The sequence below is a fragment of the Malaya genurostris genome, chromosome 2 (genome assembly GCF_030247185.1).
Source record: "Malaya genurostris strain Urasoe2022 chromosome 2, Malgen_1.1, whole genome shotgun sequence".
Lineage (NCBI taxonomy): Eukaryota > Metazoa > Arthropoda > Insecta > Diptera > Culicidae > Malaya > Malaya genurostris.
In genome coordinates this window covers 200,183,197-200,200,440 of record NC_080571.1, presented here as the reverse complement: position 1 = coordinate 200,200,440, position 17,244 = coordinate 200,183,197, and the positions used below count along the sequence as shown (strand labels likewise).

Here is a 17,244-nt window from a genome sequence, read left to right as displayed (position 1 = left end):
AACTCTCAAAAAAACACTTAGTATAGTACAAAAACTTTTCTTTCCACCAAAAACTTTACAGGAAAAAATTTTAATTGTCCACAAAACTGACGCCGCGAGAAAAAAAATTCAAAATGGCGTATCACAATTAACAAAAGCGCTTATAATTTGCGAACAAAACGGATTCGCGAACCAGAAACCACTTAACAATAGTTTCTTTTGTTTTAATGAAAAAGTCACGCTTACCTCAAGCGTCGACACCGAATTTATCCACAGCTTCTGAAAATTGTCCAGAAATCAATTCCGCCGTTCCGCTGCTATTCCGAAAATTATCCGCCGCCTGGAATTACTCCAACAGCTTCCTCACGCCGAAATTTTCCTTGCGCCTTAGAAATGTGTCCGACATCAGCTTCCTTTTCCTCGTCGCCACTAATATGTTCCAGAAGGCTGGTTCTGATAATGGTTTTCTTTTAAGTTCTTAAAACACGTCTAACACAGTTGGTTGCAAATAACTGAAGAGAGCCTCTAGCTCATTTATTAAGTTTGCTCATAATGACAGCAGTGTTGCGCGCTGCGCCGAAGTGTTGCTGAAAACTTTCTAAAGTGTAAGTAATAAGAATTCAATATACAATACTATAGAGAAAGGCAAAAACAAAGATGTGTTCAATAACAAAAATTTTGCAGCCAAATGAATAAATATTTTTAGTTCATTGATGCAAATGAGATCGGAAGTAATGGGCCAACATTACTACCGATTCTGAGTGATTCTGCGCATAAGTTGCATACAATGTCGATACTAACGAATTGCTTCCTATCAGTAAAATCAGATAAAAATAATTGCATTGATCCTGTGTGCAACAGAAGGGTTACCTTAGAAAAACACATTGATAGTCTGGGTCGGTGGTTCAAACCATAAAGCTCTGATTTTATCGGCCAATTGTCATAATGTTCGAGCCTCAATGTGCACAGTAAGTATGATGAGAAATCTGTTTCAATGCGTAAAAGAAGGTTCCATCAAGTCTCAGCTAGCACATTGATTTTAAGCTTTTGCATGAACAACGAAAAGTCTTCCAAGTAAAATAAAATTTGATTTTGATAGTGGGTCAAGGATCAAGTTTTGATGGAAATTGAAATGCCAACAAACGAAATAAACAAACACCACCAAGAAACAAATAATGTATTCTAATTAATTTAACGTTTCGCATTGCTATAGAAACTGATAGCACGTGTCAGACATCTCCTACTACTAACTTAACACGAGTATGACGGACAATTACATGGTTTGTTCTACAATCACTATTAGCCATACTATCATTTATCTTAAATGATCCGGAATAATACATAGTCAAATTATGCCGCAGCATGTTGACGGGAAAAGTCACAGCTTCAGCGGAAGTGACTAGACGGGATATGGCAATTATAGATCACTACACAGACACCGGGAAGAAGGAACCCGGATACGAGAAGCGGGGCGGGGGTCAATGCTGCAAGCTTTGGTGTGTGCAATTTTTTGTTGTTGTTGCTTTTGTTGTTTTCCGTGAAGTGAGCTGTGATGCGCGACTGATGGGGCCATTTTTTTCCTATCTCGCTGTTGATATTGTGAACAGCTAGGTATACGTATAGTTGTACCAAAACGGCTGCTTCCCTCGACTGACTACATAGATTTGATGTTATTTTTGCTGTGCGAATCTTCCCGGTGGTTTTCGCTTTCTACATCGTTGCAATGTAACAGCGCGCCAATGTATATGACTACTTGGCTATACGAATGGCACATAACGGTAGTCGTGTTAGAGATAGGGTTATTTGATTACATTGCGCAAGATACGAAAAAAAACAGCCAAATATCTTTCCTACGGTTTGTATCTAAAGCTATCACAGAATAGCATCTATGGGGTGATTTGATTTTCTCTGTGTGATAGCTTCAATTTCCCGTCCCGACGGAAGTAGCCTTTTAAGTGGACAATTATACTGACTTCACCGATGTCTTCGTGTTGTTTGCACAATGGTGTATTCTCGGAGTAGGATCGATATGGTTTTTTTTTTCATAAGCAAGCGTAACAGTGTTGGTTTTTATTCGTATTTATGAAAACTATAAAACCAACCTTTATAAGGGATGTGATAAGGCAAGATGGGTTTGAGATTTGACAAAATGCTGACGAAATTGAGTATCTTGAAAATCGAGCTATTAGTTCTTCAACGAAGTTGAGTAACATATTCGAAAGATTTTTCGTAAGCATATTTTTCAGACGATTTGACACATTTTTTTTAATTTTCCGACTAGTGAACCTATTTAGTAGTACCGCTTGGACCGAATTGTACAAATTAGATCTGTTTACCTCGTCGACTCAGTCGCATCAGTCATTACTAACTTACCTCGACTCGACGGTGACGAAATCGAGTTGGTCGACGAATTCGTGTAATTGGGCTCTCTCGTAACCGCCAATAATGATACCAACAGAGAAATTCGGACGGATCTTGGTGAGAAATCGTTCCTACTTGAGACTCCAGAGGACGTTTCGGTCGAATAAAAGTCGCGCTCGAAATTAACTATCTACGAGACGCTGATTAGACCGGTGGTCCTCTACGACCACGAGATCTGGACTAAGCCCGACGAGGACCAACGCGTCCTTGGTGTTTATGAACGGAAGCTGATTGCGTACCATCAACAGATGTGTATTGCAGATGTGCAGAGTGCGAAGAAGCAAGAGCTCGGCGTACAGGTCCAAGAGTTCTGATTTACTTGAAAATTTGACAAAACATTCTTAAAATGTTTTATTATCTCAAAATACAAGGAAAAAATATGATTTTTTGAGAGTGTTAGACTCTACTCGCTCCACAAAAAATAAATGGTTTCGTTCGATCTTATAGACAATAAACTTTAAACGCGTTTTTCTCGAAAAAAGGATTTGAAAGTCCGTGTCCATCGTCATTCGAAAACTACTTCATCATTTGCACACACTTTTTTTTCCATAAATACCTTTATTTCTTAAGGCAATTTACATAAGTTCTTCTTCGCCGTACAACGATTCGAGTTTAATAAAACATATTCTTCTTATTTTTTAAATATCATATTAGGTATTTCGTTATTTATTATTAAATCTACTTAAGAACATTATTTGAACCAACTGATTAACTGCTATAAATTATAAAATAAGCTGAACTTTTTATACATTTTGTTGTTATTTTCGTAACCTATTCTGAGTTTGTTTTTATCAGCACATCATTTTTAATAAAATTTTGCTATTGGATGAACTAATGGACGCAGTAGGAGTCAGAACTAACCCTCAAAAGGGTCAATTATTAAATTGAAACTTCAATTGTCTTTATGAAATGATAAAGAAGTTTCATGCAAGAAAGGTCACGACAAGCAAGAATGACTCGAACTGGGACATTGGATAGTCTACCTTGGGTACGCAAGGAATTTAATAGTTGAGAGCTAACATCACGATACTCCACGCATGTCCAAACGACATGATCAATATCGCGATAGCCTTCGCCACAAGCAAAATGATTAGTTTCGGAAAGTCCAATTCGAAGAAGGTGTGCATCTAACGTGTAGTGATTGGACATGAGTCTGGACATCACACGAATGAAATCCCTACCCACATCCAGTCCCCTAAACCATGCCTTTGTCGATATTTTAGGAATAATTGAGTGCATCCACCGTCCCAGATCATCTCTATCCCAAGAAGCTTGCCAGTTGGCAAGTGTTCTTTGGCGAATCGCGCTATAGAATTCGTTCAAAGCAATCGGTCGCTCATAAATTTCACCTTCAATAGCACCACGTTTGGCAAAACTATCGGCTCTTTCATTGCCTGGAATGGAGCAATGAGCAGGGACCCAAACTATTGTGATTTGATAATTATTGTTCAATATGTCGTTCAGGCACTGTTTTATTTTGCCCAAGAAAAACGGTTCATTTTTGCCAGTAGCGTTTGAACGAATGGCTTCAATTGCACTCAGGCTATCTGTGAAAAGAAAATAATGGTTTGGAGATAATGTGACGATTACACTCAAACTATAATGAACTGCTGCTAACTCTGCTATATAAACAGATGCAGGTTCTTGAAGTCTAAATGAGACCGAAACATTATTGTTGAATATACCAAACCCAGTAGCCTCTTCAATTCGTGATCCGTCCGTGTAAAATATTTTCTCAGAGTCAATTTGCCTGAACTTCCTTGTAAATATTTTTGGGATTTCCAACAAGCGTAGGTGTTCCGGGATTCCACGCACTTCGCGCTGCATGGATGTGTCGAAAAATAGAGTTGAATCAGGAACATTTAGGAGGGTGTCACGGACAGGAATATATCTTGAAGGGTTGATTTCCTGTGACATATGGTTAAAATATACTGTTATGAATCTTGTTTAAGATTGAAGCTCAACCAGCCTTTCGAAGTTATTAATAACTAGGGGATTCAGTACCTCACATCTTATTAGCAGTCGCGACGAAAGCTTCCAAAAACGATCCTTTAAGGTGAAATGTAGCGGAATGCGAAAATCGCGTTTTGATCAATTATTCAAAAACTAGACCGATTTTCGAAAAACCAAAAACACTTAAGTTTTCGAAATCAAATTTATCATAACTAAGTATTCTTAGAATTTTGAAATTTTGCTTTGCCGAGCCGTAATTGGTTTTTGAAATGTATAAACGGTCACTGTTCCGTCCCACGGGGATGATTTTAGAACTGAAAAGTAGTATTTGTAGCAGAATTTCACAAAGAATCTGAAAATGCAACTCAAATTTATAAAATTTTAGCGAAAACAACCGAAAATTGAAAAAGTTTTCATAAACTTTTCTGCATTTTTTTTATTGTTTGCGCGCTGCTGTTTCGTATTGAGGTGGTGTGAGAAATGCACGGTGGGCACGGTGGCATTATATCGTGAGCAAAAAATAGATATAAAATAATGACGCGAATTTATGCAGCATTGGGTTTTGTGTTGAAATAAAGCTTCGAGCCAGTCAGCATGGAAAACTTATTGGAATTCATTGCTTTTCAATTATTATGAATACATCGAATCAACGCTTGATTTTGCTTTCAAAATCGATTGAATAATAAGGAACTACGAAATAACTTTATATTCAATTTCGTGCCCCAAATATGTGCTTGAGAAAAGATTCACTAAATAATTTTAACTGCATGGTATGATGAACTATTAGTTGTAATTGGAATGTATTCCAATAATGTATTCTAAGAAATTATTAAACTATTGATGATTTCTGGCACCGGAGGCCAGAGGCTGTTTAGTCTTCGGTTCGTTATCGTTGAAACATACATTTCTAGACTCATTATGCTATACAATTCCGAAAGTCGCTTCCGAAAAAAAGTTAATGGTGAATACTTTTACGTAAATTCTATCTCATCGGCGGGAAGGGTCTGGTGAACGACTGGCAAAGATATCGAAAATACTTGAATGTTCTCTTGTCTTCAACCGTTCTTTTGAAGGAGAATCGATGCTTGCTACTAAAATCAGGCATATACATGGTTAGCAAGTTAGTCAATACATATACATATAACCTCATGTTAATCATTCATAATTACTCATGATTCATAGCTCTAGTGTAAGAGTAATCACTAACAATGATGATTGAATCAGCATATATTCAAAGTGTGAAGAATTCTAAAATCCATTACGTCCCGTCTTTTTTACAAGCCAATATAACGAGAGGTAAACCCACTGCGCTCAATCTTTGAAAAAAGTTCTTGTTTCTATGTGTCCGTTTTTCTTGGTACGCTTTGTGCGACGGTTCGTTCAACTGAAGCGGATAAAATTTTGCGCGCATTTTATGACGCTACATTTCACCTTAATGGAAGAACTCCCGCCAGAACTTCAAGACTCATTGTATGTGTCGAGTGCATGCAGCTCCAGTTTGATAATATGAGAGTTTGCAGCGGAACGAAAGCAAACGCATCCATATTCCATCACTGAAAGTATCGTTGTCTGATACAATTTCGTTAGATCTTCCGGATGAGCCCCACCAAGATCCTGTTATTGTTCGAAGAAAATTTACTCTTTGTTGGCATTTTGTTATCAGATACCTAATGTGTCCTCCTCACGTGCATTTGGAATCAAACCACACCCCGAGGTATTTGAAAGTCAAAACCTGTTGGATCATTCTTTCCATCATATAAAGCTGAAGTTGCGAGGGATCATGCTTTCTTGAAAAGACGACCAGCTCTGTTTTCTCCGCAGAGAATTCGATACCCAGATGAACAGCCCAAACGGACAATTTATCTAAGGTATCTTGCAATGGTTTTTGCAGATCAATAGCTTTGGGTCCAGTAACTGAAACCACGCCATCATCTGCCAATTGTCTTAGTGTACATGGGTTTACAAGACAGCTGTCAATGTCGTTTACATAGAAATTATACAGGAGCGGACTGAGGCATGATCCTTGCGGGAGACCCATGTAGCTAATTCTGATTGTTGCCAAATCGTCATGTGAAAAATACATGCACTTCTCTGACAATTTGCACACACTTCCTACATGTAAAATACCAGACCCCAACGTTTTCTTTTCCGTTTTTGTTTCGTTACTCTGGGGAGGTTTTACATCTATAAAATGTCGGAATTTTCCATGAAAAATCGTGGTTTTGACTTTAAACAACCACTAAAAATTAAAAAAAAAAAACAAACGTTGGGATTTAGAAAAACATCTGCTATAACTATGCTACTTTGATTTCTTGACTTCTGATTAGTCTGCGCTGAGATACAGTGGACACTGGAAATCATGATTTCTAAGAAGCTTCCTCTAAAATACTACCTTCCAAACTTACGAAAAGTTACATCCAATAAGAGATTCTAAACAATTAGAAATGATAGAATATCTGTAGCACCCATACACAGACTCAACTATTTATGGAGAAATAAAAAATCCAGATACGTAACTGCGTCAATGCGGCACAGTTATATAGATGCTATGAAGTACCGCAATCACACTTATTCAAATGACAGAAATAATACTCTACACGCTGAATAGTGGCCATGTGGAAGTTGAGTTTGCAATGTCCAGTCAGAGATCTGATCAAAACACTGAATTGATACTTGGTAAAATGCAGTAGACATTTTTAAATTTTCAGACTGGTAAATCTGGTAAAATCTGATTAAAATGCTTCTGCCAGTAGCTGGCATGTTTGGATGCAGTCCAAGAACGAATCCCAGGGTAGCAAGAGACCGGGAAAATCGGGAAAAAGTCGGGAATTTGATTTCACCGGGAAAAACCGGGCAAAAGTCGGGAATTTTAGTGAAAACCCGGGAAAAATGTTACTAGCTCACCTATGAGTAACAGTTGTTAGCATAATGATTTCTTTTCAACAATTGAACAGTAGGAGACAATACTCAAGTTTGCGTTTGAGCGAAATGTTTAGTACAAGTGTTGAAATAACTTATTGTCCATTGGAAATTGGGCCAACACCCCATGTCTCGTCCAACAATTTTTAGAAGCTTGAAAGCAGTTTTAAATCAAACATAGTTTTTTTTTAGTTATCAATAACAGCATAATGAAAGCTCATTTTGAAAAATAAGGATAGTTTGGATGCTTCTGTCAGATTTTTATTAAATTTTTGAATAAGTATTCAACACACCTGCAAAATGTGTGGCAAAATCTCAAGATAACATAGGGAAAATTTTTAATAAAATTATTGAACATTTTTAGGAGCCTTCACGTTTTTTAGTTTGCTAATGATTGCCCTTGTTTCATCATAATTTGTCTCAGTAATGTCATCTTGAGACAATACTTTTGTTAAGCTTATATTTCTGTGAGTTGTCAAAGGGACGCGCAAGATCGGAAGAGTTGTCGACTTTGATCTTATTCACCGATTACAGGAAGTATTTGAGTTCTTTTTTTTGAGAGTTGAAACTGGTTTCTGAGGACTAGTATAGAATCTTAGAAAGATTTAGAAAATGGATTGATTTGTTCAGTGAATATATGATTAATTTTCTTTAAAAGGTCCTCAACTATTCCATAGTAGAATCACTAGAACGTTGATATTAATGTAGATAAAGGTGAATTGAATTTAGTTTGAACTTTTGGAACTTCAATAAGGTAATGATTTAAATTATATACGGCCGTATCTATTTTTCCCAAAACAATTTCAGGGCTTACATTCGATAGTATTCTAGTCGATTAGTTCTAAGCTGGTAGAATATATAACTAATTGAACTAATCATTGCTTAATTTGAAACCCTGAATGTTGTTGATTGATCTGCTAGAATCAGATCAATTGTAGAAGGATTTATCATATAAATAAATTAGTTAAGCTATTGGAAATAAAACTGGTTTAAAGCCAGCGGAGAGTTCATCATGAAGAACTCGTACTTTCTGACTTTTTTTCTGATTACTCTACGAGCATTTAGAATCCTATTAGGAAAAAAACAGATCGATATATTGTGCATTTGAACTGCTATAATTTGATTTACTTACCCATCAACGCATTGAAATCGTAAACATTGTTTATAAACTAACAGATACATTAGAAAAAGATGGTGTTTTAAAAGAGCAAGTCGTGGCAGCCGAAAGGTTTTGCGAAATCTTCTAATACGCACATCTTATACATCTAATGATTTTAAATTCAATTTTATTACATGAAAATTTCAAATTTTGGTCTGACAGGACTTTGTTAATAATTGGTTTTATGGTTTCCATCACAATCACAGCATGATAATTCATCTGAGGGTATCGTTCATTCAACAGATGTGCTTGCAAGCGACATAATTTAAACAGTATATGTCAATATAATAATTTATTGTACCATGGCCGAAGCCCTGGCAATGAAGATATTGTGTTAGATTCGCTGTGTTTGTGATTGCCGATAATTTGACAGAAAGTGGCTCGATATTTCTCTACATTGTATACAACATTTTCAATCTGGTAGAAGATGCTACAAGAACTCACTGTCTCTCAATGCATGAACCGTGAGAGAATTTTTCTACATTTCTTCGCTCCACTTCATACTCTGAGTATTTCACAGCCCTTAACAAAATATATACAGTCCGGCAATGATCGGTGAGGAATTTACCAAGAGAGAATCGCAAGTTGATAATTATCGCAGATAATTCGACTTGATGATTCTCATACTAGGTCACAATATACAATATTTTAAAACCCTATTCACAGTTATTCTCATAGAAACAACTTATACAAAGGTTATCCCTAGGCTTTGGATGATGAGCTACAGGGCGCGTACCCCCCATTGGCGGATGGGGGTGGGAGTCAATTTATACTTCGTATTGACAAAGTCAGATCATACCGAGATCGATCGATCGATCGTTCACTTATAAAAGTAAAAAGATGAAAATTATTATGTTATCTGGATCGATCTCGGAGTGGACAGGACTAATAATGCTTGAAATTGACAATAGGTCATTAGGTGGTTTCGGGCATTCTTATGCCTGGAATTGGTCACCAATTTGAATTATCTTGATCCAGTTGGGATGTATATTAATATATCATATTAGTCCTGAACTTGGTGAATTTTATTCAAAAAGCAGGACTATTGTTATCAGGAATAGGAGTAAATTGATATCTTATGAACCGTTTAGGAACTTTCAAACCTTTCCTTTCCGATCGGGAAAGGTTTGAATGTACTTAGATTTCTCCAACTTGGACACAGATGTCACCTTCTAACTAAGAGTGTGAGATGTGTGTTTCTGGAAAAGAACGGTTCACGTGGACCATTTCATACAACAACACCTAGTATTTCTTCACGAAATACATGTAGTTCTTCTTTCCTGGATGCGTGCTCAACACTAGAAGGCCCAAAACTTAGTATAGACCTGAATTGTTCACAAGCAGTCAAAATGATTGGAAGAAAAAAAATTGTGACAAACAACTAAAAGCTAGTGCAGTGTGCCTTAGTGCATATACCGTTAAATAAAGAATAAAATAAGAGCACAACTAAGCAATCCTTCCTTTGATGGGCAATCTAGTGTTAAATGCGCATCCTTACATTATATAACTTAACGAACTTACTAACACATGACTTTATTTTATTTTCATCACGAGAAACTATCGAAATAAAAGTATAGACAAAGCGGAAAATCCTAGGGTGCCACAGGAATACCAAAATGAAATTGAAATAAAAACCAGAGCCCCAGTAAAACGACGAAAAATAGGTATTTTCATGTAATAACTCATTTGATGACATTAACTTTTGGTAAGTCACAATATTTCTATTTTTATTATTACTTTTATTATTATCATTATTATTGTTGTTGTTGTATTATTATGAGTATTATTGTTATTATTATTGTTGTAATTTTCACTATTATTATTTTTATTGATATTATTATTGTTATTGTAATTATTATTATTTCTTTATTCTTGATAAATTATCAGCTTGAGATATTAACAGGTTTCTCCGGCATAGTAAAAAAAACGATGCAATGGGGAAAAGGAAATGTAACGTAACTTCGACAAAGATAGAAACAATCAGAACAGATAAGAAGGGATAGTGTTAGTAGACCAAACATATCTACATTGATTTAGGAACTTTAAAATAATAATCGTAAGTACCGCTTCAGACATAAAAGACTATATAGGAAAGCAGGGCCAAGACCGAAGCGGATACAATGCGAAATTTTCCAAAGTTTAATCGACGAGGACATTTAAGACACAGAAGCAGCTGGTAGGATGACAAAATACCAATACGATACAGACGCACGACTCAATGATTGACTGGTTACAGGGTGAAGCACACACTTCCTGCCCAAGTGACAAACTCTCTGGTGAGCTTGCAATAGAAGATATTCGTATCTTTCGTTGCAAATTGATAACCGTAAAGGAATATGTCGCTTGGGTTACATGTTGGAGGGTTTCCTATTTCGTTACTAGTGTTCATTTGGGCACCATAGCCAAGTTCGTCCGGTATGGAAAGTGCGGATCGTTGTAACCACCCCCCTCGGCCAGAGTAGCCCATAAAGGGAAAAAAACTTATACAAAGGTTATATGAACATAGTTAGAATGCTTAGTAAAATGATTCTATCGCAATTATCCACTGCCCGTATAGAATCGGATCGCAAAACGAGAATAAACGACCGTTTGTTGCTTCCTAGAGAATCCCCACAGAATCATGACGGTGTTTTGTTGCTGAGATGATATCCGTCTCTCTTTGATGGCACTGATTGAATCGTGTGAAGAGTTGGTAGAGAGCGTTCTTTGATACGATAAAAGCCATCCTTGGCCATCATGCCGTTTATAATTTTCCCACTGAACTGAGATTTCCACTTTCACTTCCGCAAGTAGCGAAGAAGCTCTGTACAAAATGAATTGAAGTTGAAAGCATAGATTGTTGTTCGTTTTTGGGATTGTTATTCCTTATTGATTTATTTTCAATCATATGTATACCAAAAAAAAATAAAAACAGTCATGTGCACTCGGAAGAAATCGGTAACTAAAACCCCTGAATGGCTTGAAAAAGACTTTTTGCTTTTCTTATATGCACATGTTATAATGAATATTTTCTATTTATACATCGAAATGCCTGGAAAGTATTTGAATCCTCAATTAGCGGGCCTATTACAATGATCCTTTTTGGACATGGGATATCTGTTTAAAGTTTAAATTAAAAAATATTGAAAAAAACTAAACAGGGACGATTTTTGCCTATTCCAAAAACCGGGATTTTTTATCTAAAAAAACCGGGAAAACCGGGAAATTGAAATCGGCAATTCACTTGCCACCCTGCGAATCCTGTGCTTCATCCATTCATTCCATCATTCAAATCGAATGTGAAACACACTGATGATGACTCATTTAATTCTACATTCGTTTCACTGCCATTCGAAACTCAGTTTAACCACCGTCAGTTGATCTCTTGAAGTAACAAAATATCTCTTTCAATAGTTAAAGAACGGTCTAGAAGTGAGGTTCGATTTGGTTTAAGATAATATATGACAAGGCAAACCAGTCATGATAGCTGATTAATTGCAGAATATACATAAATTAATTGCTTCTTCTTTCAGTTTTCATTTTTAATGATTTTGATTTCTGGTATTATTCGATTGAAAATGAAATTTCATCGCACTGGTTGTCGGTGATAAAGTTGGATCATTAAAAACCGATGAGGTGTAGCCGCATTAGCCCTTCCAAAATTGCAGTAAATTAGAACAATTTATATTAGGCAGCATCTTCATATGTTATGCCAAATAACTGTTATGCCAAATGACCATTTTGCCAAATAACCATTATGCCAAATGTCGTTATGCCAAACGGTGTTATGCCAAACGGCTTTATGCCAAACGTGGTAGCCCCCTCCAGCCAACTCATTAACCCATTCATTTCCAGTAATACAAGAATGACCGGGTAATTTTTACATTTCGGCGTATCACGCTTTACAGCAGTGCCGTCCGAGATAGTTGATGACTGAAATTTTCCAGCATCCGAATTTTTAACGGCGGGTGAAATCCTTACTGCATCATCCATCCTGTCTCGTAGCATGAAGATGCAATAGTTACTCAGATACTTGAGTGAATTACGTAGCCATCTCAACATGTCTAGTCTGTCAACTTAGTGGTGGGAGGCGCAGCGTTTCTTCGTTAGAGCCTTTTCCAGTGATGCATTAACGACGCATTTAAAGCCAGTCCAATCCAACTAACTTAGGCTTTCAGTGTCACAATATCAACGTTGTCAGCGAAACCAAAAAAAAACAGCGACAGACTATCGAAAGATCATTTCACTCAGCCTTAGTGATCTTGTTACCGATATTCACTGGGGCGGCTGTCATCGGTCTTCTCTAACTGTGTATAGAATGCTTCCTTCTCCTAACCATAGAGACCAATCGATCGCGTTTCGTTACGCGAGAGCAGTGTACGTTGATGATACTGCGATTGAAGGAATGGCCTTTGCTTTTCAATATGCACATCCTGTCACTGATGGGTTGGCACTCAATCACGCACTGCACCAGGACTATACATCCCGTTCCTATAACGCTTGATGTCTCGCCACAGGTATTCAATTTTGTCTACGGTAGGGCTATTGCACGCACCTTCTTTTATTCTACTACTACTGCGAAAGGCTGTAGTACCCAGTCGCGCCGATCATCGAATGACACACGTGGAGGTATGAGATAGAAACTTATGAAAGGCGACTCCCTATTGGACCACCATGCTAATGTTAATAGTCGGAGCAAATAATCAGTCAATTAAGGGATTATACAACTTCCGGAGAAAGCAAGCCCATACATTTTGTTTAATCTCAGAGATGCAAAACTATTTTGTTTCAATAAATCAAAAAGCATCGAATAGTACACCCTTATGTTTGTGGATAAAAAATAAAATTTATTTACGGTGATATCGTCATCACAAAAACCAATGAATAGATTAATCGAATAATTTAAAGTGAAGTTCCCAGCTAGTCTGTGAACGAAGAGTTTTACAAAAAAAATCTGGTGTATTTTCTCAAAAAAAAATATATTCAAACATCGGCTAAAGTAGAGTTTTCCTACTCTGTTCAATTTGAAATCGCAGTAGTCGTTTGGAAGAAATGCTTCCTGTGGTATTTTCACACGCATTTTTCATGCGCGCCTTTTTTGTACAGTTTTTCAAGATAACTCACTAAGCTATAAATAAAATACATAATTGTTAAATCCCATCCGTGTTATTCCAAGAAAATAGTTTTATACGCCAGTTTTTGCACGGTCTGTCGAAAAAAATTCTACCACGTTTTGATTACGCAAGGTACGTATATTCCGTGTTAAATAGAATTGGTATAAGACAGTTTCATCCGTATCTAAGTTTGTGAAAATCGGTTCAGCAGTCTCTGAGAAAAGTTAGTGTAGTTATTTTCATTTTTTTTTGTACATATCATCCTGTAATTCCGGAACCGGAAGTCGGATTCGAATAAAATTCAGCAACTTTGTATGGAGCTACAAGACTTTTCATGTAAATCTAAGTTTGTGAAAATCGGTTCAGCTATTTTCGAGGAAAGTTAGTGCAAAAAATTTTCACATATATACATACATACATACATCCACACACATACAGACATTTTGCGTACTCGACGAACTGAGTCGAATGGTATATAAAACTCGGCCCTCCGGGCCTCGGTTTAAGAGTCGGTTTTCACAGTGATTGCATCACCTTTCTATATGAGAAAGGCGAAAACGATTTGATAGATTTCAATGATTATACATTTATTTGAAAGGTTGACTCATGTCGGTGTCGAAGGGGGCACTCGCCTCGGATGCAACGTTTTTAGGGGGCGGCAAACCAATCCTAGGAACCTTTTTTGCTCGTCCAAGTCATCTTGCCAACGATGGAGTTAAGCTTGTTTTTTGCTCACTAAACCAACAATGGGGGTGCTAAATTTTCTCGGTACGCCACTGACTGTGGAACTGAGTGAAAGTAACGAATGTCAGAGAACGTACTAAGCATTCTACAACGCAATCTAAGAGAGAGCTACATTAAACATGCAATCAAACTACTAGGTGTGCAGACTTTGGACGATGTTGTCCACGCTGTCTGCAACTCCCAGAGGTGACAAAGAGGATTGCAATCTATGCACACATATATACCATACATAAATCATGGTAGATTTGAGTAGTATGTTTCATTTCTTCCACAGATCAGTGGGCAGTATCCGTGCTTTCATAATTATTGCAATGTGCGGAGGAATATAAGCTATTTTTTGATCCATTGAGAAATATATTGAGTATTTATTGATCGTAGTTCCGTGATGAGAGTGATGGAGTTAGAGTAAGAAAGGAAGGGAAGCTACAAAGTATTCTACAATCGACAACATCATCTGTCTGTAACAAGCATAACTTGTAATTCGCATAGAAATACTAGGTGTTATTGGATGAAATGATTCACATCAACCGTATTATTCCAGAAACACACTTCTCACACTTTCAATTAGAAGTTGACATATGTTTCAATATTACCTTGCTAATAGACAAAACAATTTTTACCTTGATGTAAATATCGAATATATTTCAATCGAAGGAAAATTAAAATAGGCTGGTTCATCAAAAAATATCTATTTTCATCAATATTCAGCAGCAGTTTAAAATGAAAAAAATATCAATGATTTAGTCCGTTTTAAGGATTTAAAATCGACCCCAAAAACTACTTATATGCTATTGACCTAAACAAATCTAGAATAGAATAATCAATAAAGATATTCCGTCACAAGAGTGTGGGTGTTATTCGTATACACGTTGTCCAGTTATGTCTCTGATATTGTCTACCCGCTTTTATTACATTGCGATAATTTTCTCCTGTTATAGGGATAAGGTGAAAAAAATTCTTACAAGAGAAATTGCAGTAATGGCTCCGTAATAATCAAAAGAGAAAGTAAACAAAGGGAGGCTCTCATTTGCAGTTAGGCTCTTTTTAAAGTCAAACAATTTATAGCACCCACTTGTGTTTCTACATAACATTGTGAGACAAAAATATTAAGACAGAACTCAATATAAATAATTTAAACAAGTCATTACAAATTTATACTGAATTATTATTTCCCTATTCTCGCTCATTATTAGATAACGTCGCTAGTCGGTATTCCACAAACCGCTCTGCATCTTTCTCGACAACAATTCTACGGCTGTCTGAAGCTAATTGCAGCCTATCAAGCATCGGTTCCACTGCGTGAAGAAATTCTCACAACTACACTAACGCTTCCCCTGCCGCAGTTTAGCTGGATTGAATCCCCGACGGCATTGCCGCCATCGTCAGGGGCTTTGTCAGGAGGTGCCGGCATGACCAGCTCAAACAGTGCCATATCGGAACGAAACGGTTACGGAGGTCGATCAGTAGATTACAAGGAAATGAAGCTTGGCAGAGACCTCATCGAACTAACTACTACTAGCAGTAGTAGTAGTCGCGAAAGGGTCGACAACGTGTCAAACAGTGGCGATATGACCAACTCCGATCAACCGAGTACAGACTCGGAGGTAGACCACAATGATGATTCGATGTTGCGGTCTGCTGAACGTCACCATGTGATAAAAGTGAAAGGACATGGCGCTGGTCGGCTTGTTGGTGGTGGAACTGGTGGAAACAGTAGCGGTGTTGGCGGATCACCCGAAGCGTGGAGCACCGCTAGTGATAGCCCTACACCAACAAATAGTGTTGCGGAGCGTCCCTGGGCAAACCAAGCACTTTGGCAAGGATTGGTGTGCGAGGAACAAAGGCAGCTTCTCGGTACGGAGGAAGAATCTTCCGACAAACATAGCAGCGACGATGATCAGGAAACTGATTTGGAGTACTTTTATCAGATTTCTCAAACGCAAAAAGAGTATTATTTGAAACAGTTTCGATCCATACAACCCGATGTACATGGTTTGGTTAGCGGACAAGTAGCGAGGTAAGTGAAGTGCGATGAGCCAGCATTGAGATTAACCGCTAACGTAATTGAAATTTTAGGGTATTTTTCGAAAAATCTCGTATTCCAATTGAGGAGCTTCGCCATATTTGGCAAATGTGTGATGTCACTCGTGATGGGGCCCTGAATTTGGCCGAGTTCACGGCAGCTATGCATCTGGTAGTTTTGCGCCGAAACAACATTCCTGTTCCTGCTGCACTTCCTGCTTGTTTAATGCCAAATTTACTGCAAAGCTCACTGTTATCCGGTACAAGCAACGTTCTGCAAAATCAACATAGCGGTGGGTCTGCGGGAGGAGTTAGTACGGGCAGCACAGGGGCTGGTACGGAATCGACAAGCAGCATCCGTGAGCGTGTCGGGCCTGAGGAAGCGGATTTGCTCCATCTAGAAAGTGATGATAATACTGATAATGGTATGCAAGTGAACATCGACAAAAAAGAGTATCAGCGAATTTTGTCTCACCCGGAACCACTCAAACTAAATCATCAATTATCAGCGGTCGGTAGCTCGGCTACGACAACTTTGGTATCGGTTAATAGTTCCGATAGTCCTCCAACCGTTTTATCCACGGCAAATAGTTCGAAATTAATAAACACAGTTAGCGGTAGAAAGACCCCAACCAATCTTGCATCTTCCCCTCATCATCCACAGAAAGTAAAACATTCGAACGAACAGTCGGTGACGCCGCCGAATAATTTGAACAAAGTAAATTACTGTACAAATAAACGTACAACGATGAATTTCATCGATTTTTTTTCTTTCGCATAGGAATGGAATGCTTCCAGTAAAGAATGGACCAAGTTTACAGAATCTCCAACATCTAATGTCTCTAGTCCCGGACCGAAACCGGTCAACTTTGATATGCAGCGTACGACGCAAGCAATAGTTTCTGATCCTCAAATTTTACATCCAGTGCCACTACGAGTTACACCTGTCGGTAC

General features: G+C 37.6%; 1 protein-coding gene across 1 annotated transcript in view; it reads left to right on the top strand.

Annotated features, from left to right (window-relative positions):
• LOC131427009 (ralBP1-associated Eps domain-containing protein 2) overlaps positions 1-17,244 on the top strand; it is a 37,813-nt gene that overhangs the window by 10,307 nt on the left and 10,262 nt on the right. The window contains exons 2-4 of the mRNA XM_058589873.1: positions 15,462-16,285; positions 16,345-17,008; positions 17,072-17,240. Coding sequence (XP_058445856.1) covers positions 15,462-16,285; positions 16,345-17,008; positions 17,072-17,240 — 1,657 coding nt within the window. The remainder of the gene's footprint in view (positions 1-15,461; positions 16,286-16,344; positions 17,009-17,071; positions 17,241-17,244) is intronic.